At 37.1% G+C, this 13,799-nt stretch overlaps 1 protein-coding gene across 1 annotated transcript; it reads left to right on the top strand.

Annotated features, from left to right (window-relative positions):
- Window positions 1-293: 293 nt before the first annotated feature.
- On the top strand, window positions 294-12,018 carry LOC145764661 (uncharacterized). Its single transcript, XM_082576308.1, has 14 exons — window positions 294-470; window positions 1,372-1,442; window positions 1,916-2,067; window positions 2,520-2,622; window positions 2,887-2,942; window positions 3,490-3,605; window positions 4,439-4,556; window positions 5,885-6,001; window positions 6,588-6,670; window positions 7,108-7,225; window positions 8,101-8,235; window positions 8,466-8,583; window positions 9,038-9,087; window positions 10,665-12,018. Exons 1-14 carry the CDS (start codon window positions 387-389, stop codon window positions 10,985-10,987), a joined length of 1,644 nt encoding a protein of 547 aa, XP_082432434.1. The 5' UTR covers window positions 294-386; the 3' UTR covers window positions 10,988-12,018.
- Window positions 12,019-13,799: the final 1,781 nt, after the last annotated feature.

Below are 13,799 nucleotides of genomic sequence, written 5' to 3'. Positions count from 1 at the left end.
GTAATGTTAGCAATAGCTAACATAGCTGCCCAATAGTGACGTGGCAATTTCCCTGCTGTATCGGCAATGCCATAATTGGTTTCATCGTCACATGTGCTTATTTATCATCTATTGAAGGAGTTAAAGCGCTTTTAAGTCGCATGCTTGTCTGAATGGCTTGTTTTAAATATTTATACAGTTCTTTTCCAAAATTTCAAAAAGATTCGCGGCACACTTGAGAATCTGTAGCAGCACACAGTTTGAGAATCACTGGTATACTGTGTAAACCACTGTGAATTTGTTTGAAGATCTTGCTGCAGCTGGAATTACAGTTTTTGCTTCTATGTTATTAAAAGTTAGATCTTCTTGATTTGCTGTGGAACTCATTCTACTCTACCAAAGCAATCATGGGAGGAGCTGTGAGTCCTGGAGAGAATAATGATGAATTGATTGACAATCTGGTAAATGCAAACTATATCACATCAAAAGAGGTAATATGGCTGTTTTTTCTTTGTGATTCAGTTTAGTGGTGTGCAAATGCAAGCAAGATCTAGTATGTGCAATTGTAACTACAGCTAAATTTTACTTGAATACAATGATGACTGTTTGTTGGTGAGGTGTTCTGTGTTAATTAGTCTAATCATGGATTAATTGATTAGACTAGATTAATTGATTAGTGGTTAGCGCATTGGGCTTGCAGTCGAGAGCCTGCATGTTCGACTCCAGCCACCCGCACTTGCTGTTGTTTCTCTGGGCAAGAAACTTTACGATAATTGCCTCTACCCACTGATCGATTTCGAGTACTGTAATGGGTAGTACCAAATTTAAGTCATAAGTAAAGTAGACAACCGGAAACAGACATTGCCGTCGGCTGCAGCGTGGGTCAGGTGTACGTCGGAAGGCCTACAGTAGTACACCGTTGCATAGCGCTCAAGTCTGCTTTCGATGTAGTCTCGATATAGTTCGCTTTCGATATAGTTGCTCAAGTCCGCTTAAGATATAAAAAACAAGACAAAAAAACAAAACAAAAATATGAGGCAGTCTTGTTATTCCATCAAGGTGCTGCTGCCATTGGACTGTCTTGCTGTCACACTTGTCTTGTATCTTATAAATATATTCAAGGACAGGACAGTTAAAGCAATGATTGTTTTACATCAATCATGTATATATAGTGGACAACACAGTTTTCTATACAGTCAAATTTTCTAAACACAATATTATAGTTTACAAGAGAGCTTGGCAACCACTGGGTGGTAGGATTTGTTGCTGATCTGCAGAAGAAAAAAAATCTTGATGGATACTTTGGCTGGCTATGTTATTGCATGTAATTGATACTCTTTTTTTCATTATGCATCATTTTCACACGTAATAATATTTTTTTCTTCATTTCAGATTGAGGAAATATTCAGAGCGGTCGATCGAGGGTTCTACTACTTGAACGAATTTAAAGATTCAGCATATCAGTAGGTTTTATAATGATTCAGAACTCAAACATTTTTTGCTAGAACTTGGTTCTATTGCAATAAAGATTGGAAATTATATTAGCATTTTCTTTGTAAATGTTCGATTGCTAAATATATGCTCCATTTAAAAATAAAACATCACAATGAGAGCAGCTAAGCTGTCACAGTGTCAAAGTCAAATTTTTTTTTTGCACAATGAGCACGACTGTTGGCAATCTCAACAAACACTGCTTTTTTGTTCTCTTCCCTGCTTCTGGATCAAAAGTATTTGGGCTCCAAATGAATTTTAAGTCTTACTCTTGTTCATTTTGCATAAGGTTAGAGTTAGAGAATATGAGATATTTTATAGGTATTATTTATCTTATCCTCCTTCCACTTCCATAATCATATTATTTCATAATTATTTAACATTTAATAATTAATTATTTCATAAATTATTTAATTATTAATTATTTTACATAATTTATTAACAGAGACTTAGCATGGAGGCATGAACATCTTCATTTATCTGCTCCATGCATATACTCAAAAGTGTTGTCGTATCTGGACTTGAAGCCTGGTCATTCTTTTCTTAATATTGGAAGTGGGACAGGCTACTTTAGCACATTAGCTGGCCTGATCTTAGGTATCTTCAATGTTTTGATTATAAGATGTTTCAACTAGGTGTTGAATAAATGTGTGGTCAAATGGTGAGATTATTTTACTGGTGCTTGGATGGTGTACAATGCACATTGTACATCGATCATGAGCATGTGGCTGTAAACATGGCAAGACACTTAATGATTCCCTTGAAGAAATAATACAGTAGAAGTTGCCTATTAATGACACCTGAAGAGACCTTCGAAAAAGTGTCATCATAGCGAAATGTTGCTAATACTATGGCTAAATTTTACATGTAGTTGAAAAATAGGGTTTACAACAGATGTCACTGTAGCTGAATTCTACTGTGGTGCTCTACTGTTGTGTATTCTACACAATTAACTGAATGCTATCATAGGCTAATGAGTGGACCATAAATTTTTTCAACATATTTCACAAATATTAGTGATATGCTGCCATCCATATGTTGCTCTTTAGGAAGCAGTGGAATAAATCATGGAGTAGAACTACATGAAGATGTTGTGGATTATGCAAAAAAGAAAATCAAAGAATTCATATCTCAATCCCCATGCTTTGACAGGTAGCTTTTATACTGTAGACTTGTTTAGTTGTTCAACTGCATTGTTATTATTTTCTTTACTATTAAGTGTTTGTGTTTCTGGCACACTGTTCAAACTTTTGCATTATTGAACCATTTTTATAGAAAAATACGAGTACCGCTACATAGTTTTGTCTACTTTTGCTTATAGATTCTTTTAGATGGTACATATAAGTTTTATTCAAGTATGTCAATAATGAAAATTTGTTGCCTAAAACAAAGAGGCTAATTTAATTTTTTGTTTAGATACACATTTTGTGAACCGCAATTTGTAGTCGGAAACTGCCTTCATATTGCCCCAGGTAATGTGATTTTTATGCACACAGACACACATATATTGTTTCAGCCTGCAAGAGCAATATTCTATGGCTCATACTTCTTTTTGATCATGTCTTTTGTCAGACTGTGAGCACAGCATAGTAAATGCTTTCTATGCTGAAATTTAACGCCTATTAAGGATCTAAATATGTTTTAGCAAGAGACTCTAAAGTTACATTGAAGTCTTAAATTACGGTCGTGCATTGCACTAAAATCTCGCAAATGTTTAAAATTTGTGTAATTCTAACTTTTCAATAAGTTCTGCAATTTTTTTTTAGATTTTTGTTTTACGAGTTGAAAATTGCTATCATGTCTTTTTCTTTTGCCCTTGGATTTGTGTGTGATCATTTGAAAATGTCAATACTTGTCATTGGAAAATTAGTACAAGTGAATTTATGCAACGTTTCTTTTGAAAACAGTTCAAGCATTTTTTTTTGCTGCACCGGTAATCTAATTGAGTAGGTGTGTTGTTTGCACAATAGCAAAAAACGTGGAAAAGTCCTTACACAGATTGTTTTGCATGAATCTCAGAATCACCGGGCTATGACAGAATATACTGCGGTGCTGCTTGTCCACCAGAACACGAGTCCTTTGTGAAGAATCTTCTCAACCAAGATGGGCTACTAATCATGCCTTCAAATGACCAAGTATATATTTTAGACAACAAATTGTTTGTTTTATTAATTTAATCACTTAACTCTCCAACAATTTTAGGTGGAAAATGGTTTGGAACGCGCATGGTCATTGGTCAGTCTGATAAAAAATGATGATTATGATGATTATGTGCCTGATCTGATACAGACGTTGGCGATCATGGTCTTCCAAACTTCTCTGTCATTTGCCATTCGTATAAAATCGTTCGTTTTAACTGTTGTGTTTGTGGCCCATTGATTCAAGCTGTTTAAATAAGTTAATCTTTGTCGACCTCTGCTTCTTTTTCCCTGTATCATCCCCAATAGAGCTAATTTTTCCAAATCTCCATGTCTGTGAATATGACCTACAAATTGCATCTGACGCCTTCTAACTTTAAATAAAAAATAAAGAGCCCAAAACGTAGATTGTACATTCTAAACTCATGTTCAGCAAACGTTTCGAAAACTGTTGTGATCTTCATTGCGAGTAAAATGATCTGAAGATGAAAACATTTTACTTGCACTGAAGTAGATGACACTGAACATGAGTTCAGTAGTAGATTGTACAATTTTAGCTCTTTGTATTTAATGTGTTGATATCTGTGATATCTGATGTACCTGTATTTCAGCAATGAACGAAACATTTACCTCAGTTTTTAATCATGTATTTCCAACTAACAAAATCTGTTTTTATGTAACCAGACGGTGAAGTGACGTAATAAAGGCCACTATTGCTGGCTGGACTTATTGAACATCTGATTAACGGCATAGGATTGTATTTGTATTTTCTGAGGCCCAGCATTAAAGCCTCACTTTTTCTTTGTACTGAAATCTTCATATTCTATCAGCTTCAAGTTATCAAAAGGACGGGCCAGTCTAAATGGGAAACTTCAAATATTTTATCAGTTAGCTTTGCAACCTTGATCACTCCATCAGATGATGAGCGGCACAAGATCACTCACCTGCGTATGTTAAGCAGGTTTTTTGTGTGTTCTGCAACCTGTCACCCTGACAGTAGAGCGAAGTGAATTTGATTGTTTCAAATTTTGAAATAGTACTGAAACAGCGCTGAAGGGTTGAAAAGTCAATGGTTCCTTCCGAAGACTTTTTTCAAGTCTTCGGAAATAACCATTGACATAGTCAACCTGTATTTGGGTAAACTTACTACATAAGTTGTTTTGTAACATGATGCAGCTTTTACAGTTCCAAACTTTTTTGGCCACTTTTTCACTCTTAAGAAAGTCAATAGAAAAGCAAGTCAATTTCTTAATTATATGCAGAGCATTTGTTTCTCGGCAGTCGAGTATAGGAAGAATTGACAGCGATAGACACGTGTTTCGCCCATAAGGCTGGGCTCATCAGTATCGCACCGCTAAGTAACTCATGCCACATAGTTCTCAACCGCTGCTTTTGTCAGTCAATTAGTGGTGCGACACTGATGAGCCCAGCCTCATGGGCGTGTCTATCGATGACAATCGTGTCTATCGCTGACAATTCTTACGTGTCTATACGATATATATATACGATATATACTATACGATATACGTGTCTATCGCTGACAATTCTTGCTACACTCGACTGCCGAGAAACACATGTTTTTAGAAAAAGTCTTGATGGCTAGTGTGGAAGCTACACCGTTATGGTTGGTACCCGGTCAGTTGGTCGACAGGACAATTGGTCGACAGACATTTGGTCGACAGGACGTTTGGTTGACAGGATGTTAGGTCGACAGAACGATTCATTTTAGGGTTAGTTAACTAACCTTAACCCTAACCTAACCCTAAAATGAATCGTTCTGTCGACTTAACGTCCTGTCGACCAAATGTCTTGTCGACCAATTGTCCTGTCGACCAAATGTCTTTCGACCAATCGACTGTACACCGTTATGGTTAGCGAAACACAATGCTCGCTGTTCTATAGTGAGTAGCCAGGTAGTGCAGACGCCAGGAAGACCACTCCTTCTCAACTGTGCAGAGCATTTGTTAAGCACAACATTGCTTATAAAATGACTTCTCTTCTTTGAGTATATTCATCTACTCCACGAACCTGTTTAAGCGACATCTTGACGCGGCCAACTAGACGCAAGACTATTTACGTTTCAGACTTTTGTCAAGTAATCTGGCGAACAGATTAGCTCGAGGCGGGTTGTCACTGCGGCACATCAGTCCCGGTGCATATTCTCTCGTCAAGGTGTCCAACTGTCCATGTCAAAACGTTTTTTTGCCCCTACAAAAATGTTCTGCTCAATTGCTTGCTGTGTATAGTTTCCAACAGAAATACTTTTAATTTTGCAGCAACCAGGAATCCACGAAGCCTTTATGACCTTTGTCGTTTTCGTATACGCCAAGTCCTGAGCACGAACTACCACCACGGATCGAACCGGCGTTTTAAGAGAAAGCAGCATATATCCGGTATTTACAATTTCTTACATTCGTTTATATGCAAGTTTAATAACCGCAACAGTGATACAGTGCTGCAAGAAACGGTCTTTTGTTGATATCTTGCGATGGTGATTCTTGGACAATGTGACGTAGAGGAATTTATTGATGGAAATTTGTGTGCTCTGTGTATTGAAGTTCATGGTACCGGTACCTTGGAAACTTCATTGCATGTCCGTAAAAACATGGATCACATACGTTCACTGTAGTTCAGCGTTGAATCACGTAGTTCACAAGGAAATTGAGTTGCTTACACAACTTCATCTCAGATTTACTGCAATTTTTTATTTCGTGCTTACCTTTCATCTGCCGCCTGGTGTCAGCAACGAGCTTAGTTTATCAATTTCTTTAGCATTGGATTTATTTTGTCGAATCCAGGCTTATATGGCCTTGTGGTTGAAAAATTTTCGTCAAAAAATACTTAAAAAATTTGCTTTACTAAAACCCGAAAGATTTCCAAACTCTATATCATAATTGGACACTCTTAGGCGAATCTAAGGTAAAGCTTTCTGCACTGTTTCATGGCATTTTGAAAATTTAAATGCTTTTTCTCTGTTAGAAAGAGAAAAGGGTTTACGGATGACGTCAGGAAGCGATGAAAGTTCTCTTTCCAGCCAAAGCAGTGACGATTCGCAATCAACGGTTTGTTTCTAGCAGCTAGATCATTTGTTTTTATATTCTAATCGCCATGAATGCTCCGCCTACATTTAGGTCCTAAAATGATACCATTCTGCTTGAGGCGAGCAACAATTTGAGTACGAGAAAGAACTGATGTTTAACACCAGATTATGTTTTCATCTGTGAAAAGTTGTGAAAATTTTTCATCTGTGAAAAATCCTTCGCTGTGAAGGTTGATGGCTTTGGTTCCAATCCACTTGGACAGTTAGAAACATGTTTAGTTGTTTACATAATTTAGTAAGAGCTTGGTTTTTCAACTTAATTTGACCATGTTTCTGCAACGGTTGTCTCATTTTCTGTTTCAACTTAAAATCGTTAATCTTAAAATGTCTGTAGCTAACGTTGTAAATGGACAAGATATCTAATGACGCATGGTCTAAAATGATATCCATTCACTGCAGCCACATACTCCAAGAAGTGGTTCAATACTCGACATGTCTACATGTACTCTCATCACCTTTGGTGCTGACGGCAAGGAGGAGGTTCCGCGTTCCTCGTCCAGTTCTTCGTCCCGGCAAGGTACAGTATATTCTTGGTAATTTTTTTTACAAACGTTTTAAATGTTTATCAGATCCCATTCCGTATTCTGGCGCAAATTCGACTGAACTGTTTTCTTTTATAATTTGAATAAGGTTGACAAACTAGCTTGGATTAACGTGGTTTGAAGGTACTGTATGTTTGACGTCCTGACCTGTACTCTCGCTGCTGATACAACATTTTTGCTAAAAGCAGCTGTTTGCCGCTAAGTAATTTATTTATTTATTTGGTTCAGACCAGAAGATAGAGGTCCATAGAAACACGCCAGCACACACATACAAATAAAATAATTGAAAATCAAACAACAAGCATTGTACGGTTATAATGTTGTAAATACATTGAACGAGCGAAACACTCAGAGGTCATTAACGCTTTGATATAGGAGTTAGAAGAGCTGCAACACCGATTTACAAAGCTAGCAATGCTCTTCCGTAGCAGGGCATAAAAAGAGTTCACGTTGTGGTTTACTTGGATGTGACTAATGCTGCAAATTTTAGGCAATTTGAACAGAATTCTGAACGAGTTGTTATATGCAACTTTCAGACGATTAATAGCAGATATTGAATAATTACACCAAAGGGGAGAAGCATAAACGCTGTAATTAATAGAAGCATAAACGCTGTAATTAATAGAAGCATAAACGCTATAAGCGTAAACGCTAAACTAAGTAATGAAAAGGCTGGCTTGCCATTTCTTCGTGTTTCGGCCCTTTTCTACCCGTGGCGGTCAATAATGGCAAAACAGCATTTTATTAACCCTGAATCATTTTCCAACGTCTCCGGACGTTGATTTGCCGTAAAAACTTAATTTTTGCTACCTCGAGAGATGTTCATTATCAAATCAAGTTATTTTCACAGATGGTTCTTCCACTAGCGCACGCGGTGATGGTGAAAACCCGAGTAGTTCGCTCAAGAAAAAACGACGCTCAAGAATAACGTTCAAAAGATCATCAACCAAAACCAAAAGAGATGTGGAGCCAAAAAGGTCGAAAGGTGATTGCAGTCCTTGACATAAAGATGAAAAGTAAACTCTCTACTGCCTTGGGTGGTGGAATGATGTAATTTAATTTTTTTTATTTAATGTGCAACTTGGTGTCTCGGTGTTGTTAGAAGAAAAACACAATTAAGTGTTAATCACTGTTCTCAACATTGATCCTTATTGCATCAGGATCTGTATCGAGTGAAATTCTCGCATCTTTTATATCGATAGAATGTTTTTGCAGCAAGAAAAGGCTGGGACTTGATCAGGCGAAAATTCAAAAATCGAAAAACTGAAAAGTCGATATTTTCACCGGAGCCCACCAAAGAACCAGGACCATCAGCTAGCGTGGATGACTCCAGGCGAGTGCAATATGATGACAACAAATCAACAATTCAGTCTAACCAAAGTCTTTATAATCTATCCGACATTTTGATTTCTACAAATATCTTAAATTATAGTGATATTAATTCTGCTCGACCATGATGTTTCAGAATGAAGACCAAGCTTCTTTGAAACAAAATGGAGAGAGAGATAGTGCTAATAAATAATAATGTTGGCAATAATAAGCGCAAATATGCGTTGCTCTCAGCGTTGGTAAAGGTAGATAGAAGTTATTGCCCTAAAGTTATTCCCTCAATGCTGGGTGCTAAACTGGAACTAAATTTGGTGCTATTTTTAAAAAGTTTTTGGCATGACCCGACGAGGTATTTAACTCACTACCGGTTCAGAGGCGGGCACTCTATCCTTAATATGAAGAGACTAGTTATTTTTTTTTCACAGCATGTGCTTTTTTTCAATTCCTTTTATGTGCAGGTTACAACCTGACTCGGATTCTGAAGACGAAACATCGATTACTCGAGAAGGTATACGCAATTTCACTATGTTCCGATTTTCCATAATACAATATGTTCTCAAAGGATTGACCCTAAAAAGGGTGTTGAAATTGCCATCTAAAATAGCATGCCTTGATAAATGTTTGTACTCTTCTTTTATCGAGTCTTTGAAGAATCTTAGGAAGTTTTAGTAGAATTTGCAGCTACTACTGTGTAGTGTGCTGATAGGGATCGCGACGTTAACGCTTCCCATGGCTAAACACGAACGGGGCCCTATATGAAAATAAACATTAAATGTACTAAAGCATAAAATACTATCAACACTACCAAAAATGTCCGATACCAAGCAAAAAAGCCCAAAAGAGCGAATTACCAAATGTAGTTGTTATTCACCTTAAATTAAAAACCTTTCTAACCTAAATGTATATTAAATATAATAACTAGGGCAACCAATTTTTTGACCTAAAAACTTGAAATTTTGACTTTATAATTTACAAATTTTGACCTAATTTTGACAAATAACTTTATGCGTTTGCAACTCCAATGCGAAATACAAAGCATATTAGAAATCAAACCGTTAGGTAAGGATATCTTCTTTTTGTAATAAAATAAAAGAAAAATGTGGAAAACTCAACGACACCACAGCTAACGAAGAGGTAATGAAAGTAACTCGAAAAACGGCAAACGATAAATATGGAGTATGTCTTTAAATATCCCGAAATTACTGAAAGGCTTTTGCAGTATTATACAGTAGAATTCGCCTATAGTGACACCCCTGAAGGGACCGCGGAAAAAGTGTCACCATAACCGAAGTGTCACTATAGCCAAATGCTACTCAACTTTTGCGTATGCAAACGGGACTTTGCAACAGGTGTCACTATAGGCGAAGTGTCACTATTATAGCCAAAGTCACTATAGGCGAATTCTACTGTACTTCTAGCTAAAGACAAATTTGAGAACATCTGGAAGCTAAAACTCAATAAACAGTTGTAAACTTATACTGGTTTGAGCATTCACCTAACCAAGAACAAAGGCCACGTTATCTGCATTCCACGCCTAGCCTACTTAATGTTCAATTCAGTAGTGGACGAAGCAAGATTATTACCTCAGAAATTGCAACAAATAGATCATTACGTCAGAATAGCAACAGAAATTGCAACAAAAAATCAGTATCTGTATAGCTTTAATAAAATATCAATAGAGATAACAAAAACTACGTTAATAGAAAATTTTGACCTAACCATAAAATTTGACTTTTTTTTTATTTAATAACTTTGAAACCTCTCTTCGTGTCAGCCTGAAATTTAGTTTATGGACGTTTTATAAACTTTGAACAAGGCAGAAAAATTTTGACTTTATTGACTTTTGGTTGCCCTAATAATAACTGTAATTGTAAATATATGTTTCGATCTATTCCGCATATTGTTTTTACTGGTTTCAAATCTTCATATACTTTCTTCTATTCAATGGATCATCGATTCGATTGTTTTACCTGGCCTAGGTTTTGTTCCAACGTGGAGGTAGGATTGTCTGTTAAACCTCATGCGTTTTCGAAATATTTTCTTGCACTGAGCTAAACGATTTCAAAACTTGGCGAAACCTTTCAGATTCCGATGACGTACAGCCTCAGTCTTCTGCAGACCATGACGTAGCTCCCCGGATATCCCTGCGTTCCTTCTTACTGGGCATGTCGACGCAGTTAAATAGCCCAAACCCGAACAGAGCTGCTCTACGTGATGGCTTGTACAATTATGTTGACCATCAGAGGAAACTTGCTCAAAAAAGGACCAATGAAAGAAAGATGGCCGAAGACATGCAGAGTGACGATGAGATAATTTTCTCTACTCGTGATTTTTATTCGGCCATCTTGAATCTGCCCCTACCAGAGCCGATAAAGCAATATCTGCTTTTTTACAGATGTCCTAACTAATCATTTGCCGAATTGCAACATTGTTTGATCATTGTGGTATTGATCTTTATGAATCATCTATGATGCCTGTACAGTTTCTTTGAATTTTCTTAAAGTCTCGTTTGTTTTTGAAGTCATTGTTCTGACCAAAATAAACACGAACCTTGGACAAACACGATAACAACACTCCAGAATTCGCAAATACTTTGCCAACAATCATGAATAACTTGAAATTGAAGACAAACTTTCCAAGAAGGTTTCCCTTTGAACACTTTTGATATCAAAAATACGATGTTTGGCTTCATAATGTGATAAATTGGTTCCACTTTTGGTTTTCATTATGTTTCATTTATTTCTTCCCCTGACGCGCATATTAGTTACACCACTGCCGAATCAATTTCAGACAAAAATTATGTTGCCAGATTGTGGTTCACCGAAGTTTTTGTTGTAACTTGTGAGCCAGACTCGGTGGCGACCCTGCACATGTTGACACGTACAGCTCACTTGGTATATTAGCATCAAAATTACCGGGACTTTATCGAAACTCTTTAAATTACACCTATAGTAGCTGCTTAACTTCAAAATGCGGTTAGCATTGGTGGTTCCCTTGGTAACAACCCAGATTCAAAAGCCGTTATTTTTACATTGATTTAAACGTCTGCAGACGTTGATTTAATGTAAAAATGACAGTTTTTGCTCTTTGGGAATAGGCCATGAAGGTGTTCTAATGGTTGTTGTGTACATTTTGTCATACTTTGTATTGTACTATAATACTTCGATATTCTTGGTAAATTTGACTAAACCAATAATACTGTATCTTGATAAACTGTAAAGCGACTCGCAAATTTTAACATGGAAGTATACTGTGCAACAACCTTCGTAAAATTATCACGTATGGTATTCGACTTTTCTTTTTGTACATTACCTTTCGCTTCTCAATTTTTTTTTTGCTTGTTTTGTGCATGCCGTGTGAAGTAACAGCGGCATCAACGCCAAATGTACAATTGTAAAGAATGTATTCTACCAAATAACGCCTGTATCTTTGTTGTGAAAATGTTAGCATAGAAACAGATGCTATTAAAACAAGGTACGTGCGCATATCAGCAGCGGAACTTGTGAAAAAAATATTGGGGAAGGTACCACGATTCAGCTAAAGCTAACATTCCAAAGGACAATAGCTACACAAATTGAGCAATAAAGACAGAGAGGGGCCCTTAAGGATGACTTTCAGAAAACTTAGTCTTGTTTTTGTACATTTTGTTAGCTCTCAAGGTTGTTACTGTTTTGAAGACACGTTTTTTACTCGAAAATAGGAAATTTGAAAGTTTGTTAACCGCAGCCTAGCGGTTTGAGGGTTAGGGAAGTGGTTATTTCGGTTACCGAATAGGCCTATTGCATTTATCCAGCTTTTAAAAGACGTGTAACCACGAGATTCGCTGCAAGTTTGCATTCAAGTCCGCCCCGATAGCTCAGTTGGTTAGCGCGTGACTTCACAAACGAAAAAGCTTGATCAAGTGGCGCTGGTTCGACTCTCGGGGTGTGCGTTTGAGCAACGCATTTCAGGACTGCTCTCCATTCAGCGGCACCTAACGAATAGAACAATTCCCCAGCAACATTTCAACAATCGGTAAACTTCTGCCAATCTCAGTAAACCAGCCCTGGCCAAAAGCTAAGTAGCGAAACTACTAGGAACAACCTATAAAGGCGTTATCAGTGGGAGGAAAAAGATTCAAAAACCAGTTTCACGACACCGTAAGCTAATTTGTTTGTTTATCTTTATCCTGCATTGCGGGAAAGCGGACTTGAGCGTTATGCATCGGTGTACGCCTTCCGACACAGGGCCTCCGAGAGAAATCAGCACTGGTCGGGAAACAATAGGAAAAATGGGCCCCATAATATTTTTTAGCAAATATACAACTAATTTGTATCTTGGGTTGCATGTTCGTGTTAAGCTGAAATTAGCCTAGCCTACTTTCCTCAGCATGAAAAGAACTTCCTTCAATGTAAAAATCAACAATAATCACTGGATTACACTTGCAGCAAAAATGCCATTGAAGCAAACTATTTTGTCTAGAAAGCTTTGTAAACCACAATACAGGCAACGAAAATAGTTCAACCAAGCTTTTAATTCAGGAGTGTCCAAACTTTTTCCCACACGGAGTTGGCCCGTGGGCTGGACATCCCTGATTTAATTCAACCCTTTTTGGACTTTTTGCAATGCAAAGTTACGGATCACAGCATCAAATAATAAAATTTTGCGACGTTTGAATTGATGCACAACATGTATAGTTAGGCTTTTCAATCCGTTTCGAGTCATAGGCCTACTGGAGCGCAAACTATTCTTTACAAATTTCAGTAATTGCTAAAACCACGTTCTCAAAGCGCAACCGTTGGAGGTAGCTATTGGAACACAAAAAAAATCATAACAAAACTATTTGGAAAAACCTTTCGAAATTTGCAATCAATAATTCCTTGTGTAGAGATTATGGGGTGGTTCGTTCTGGTTTGCAGCTGAAGTTTGCTGTGTGGCTTTCTGTCAAAAGTACCAACTCATCCAAAATGTCTTGAAAAATGTCATTGTTGTAGCCTACAAATGGTTTAAATTTGTCCCACATGCCCGCAACTGCACAACAGACATACGATGAAATTTTCATGGAATTTCAAACTCATCGACGATATGTTTGAGTTTGTTGATACATTTGTCAATTCCAACAACTATCGAATCCTTTACAATGTACGGTAGAATACATTTCCTTCGAATGATTCAGCTAGTTAAGTGGAGTTATAAAAGCGTTCTGTCCTCAGGAAAAGAAAATCATTTTCTTTTAAATTT

This window comes from Aplidium turbinatum, chromosome 2 (genome assembly GCF_918807975.1).
Source record: "Aplidium turbinatum chromosome 2, kaAplTurb1.1, whole genome shotgun sequence".
Classification (NCBI taxonomy): Eukaryota; Metazoa; Chordata; class Ascidiacea; order Aplousobranchia; family Polyclinidae; genus Aplidium; species Aplidium turbinatum.
This window is presented reverse-complemented; position numbering and strand designations above follow the sequence as displayed.

Coding starts and splice junctions, on each gene's coding strand:
- LOC145764661 (XM_082576308.1), top strand. CDS start 387: ATGGGAGGAGCTGTGAGTCCTGGAGAGAATAATGATGAATTGATTGAC. Junction 7,226..8,100: donor CAGTTCTTCGTCCCGGCAAG/GTACAGTATATT, acceptor TTATTTTCACAG/ATGGTTCTTCCACTAGCGCA. Junction 8,236..8,465: donor GGAGCCAAAAAGGTCGAAAG/GTGATTGCAGTC, acceptor ATGTTTTTGCAG/CAAGAAAAGGCTGGGACTTG.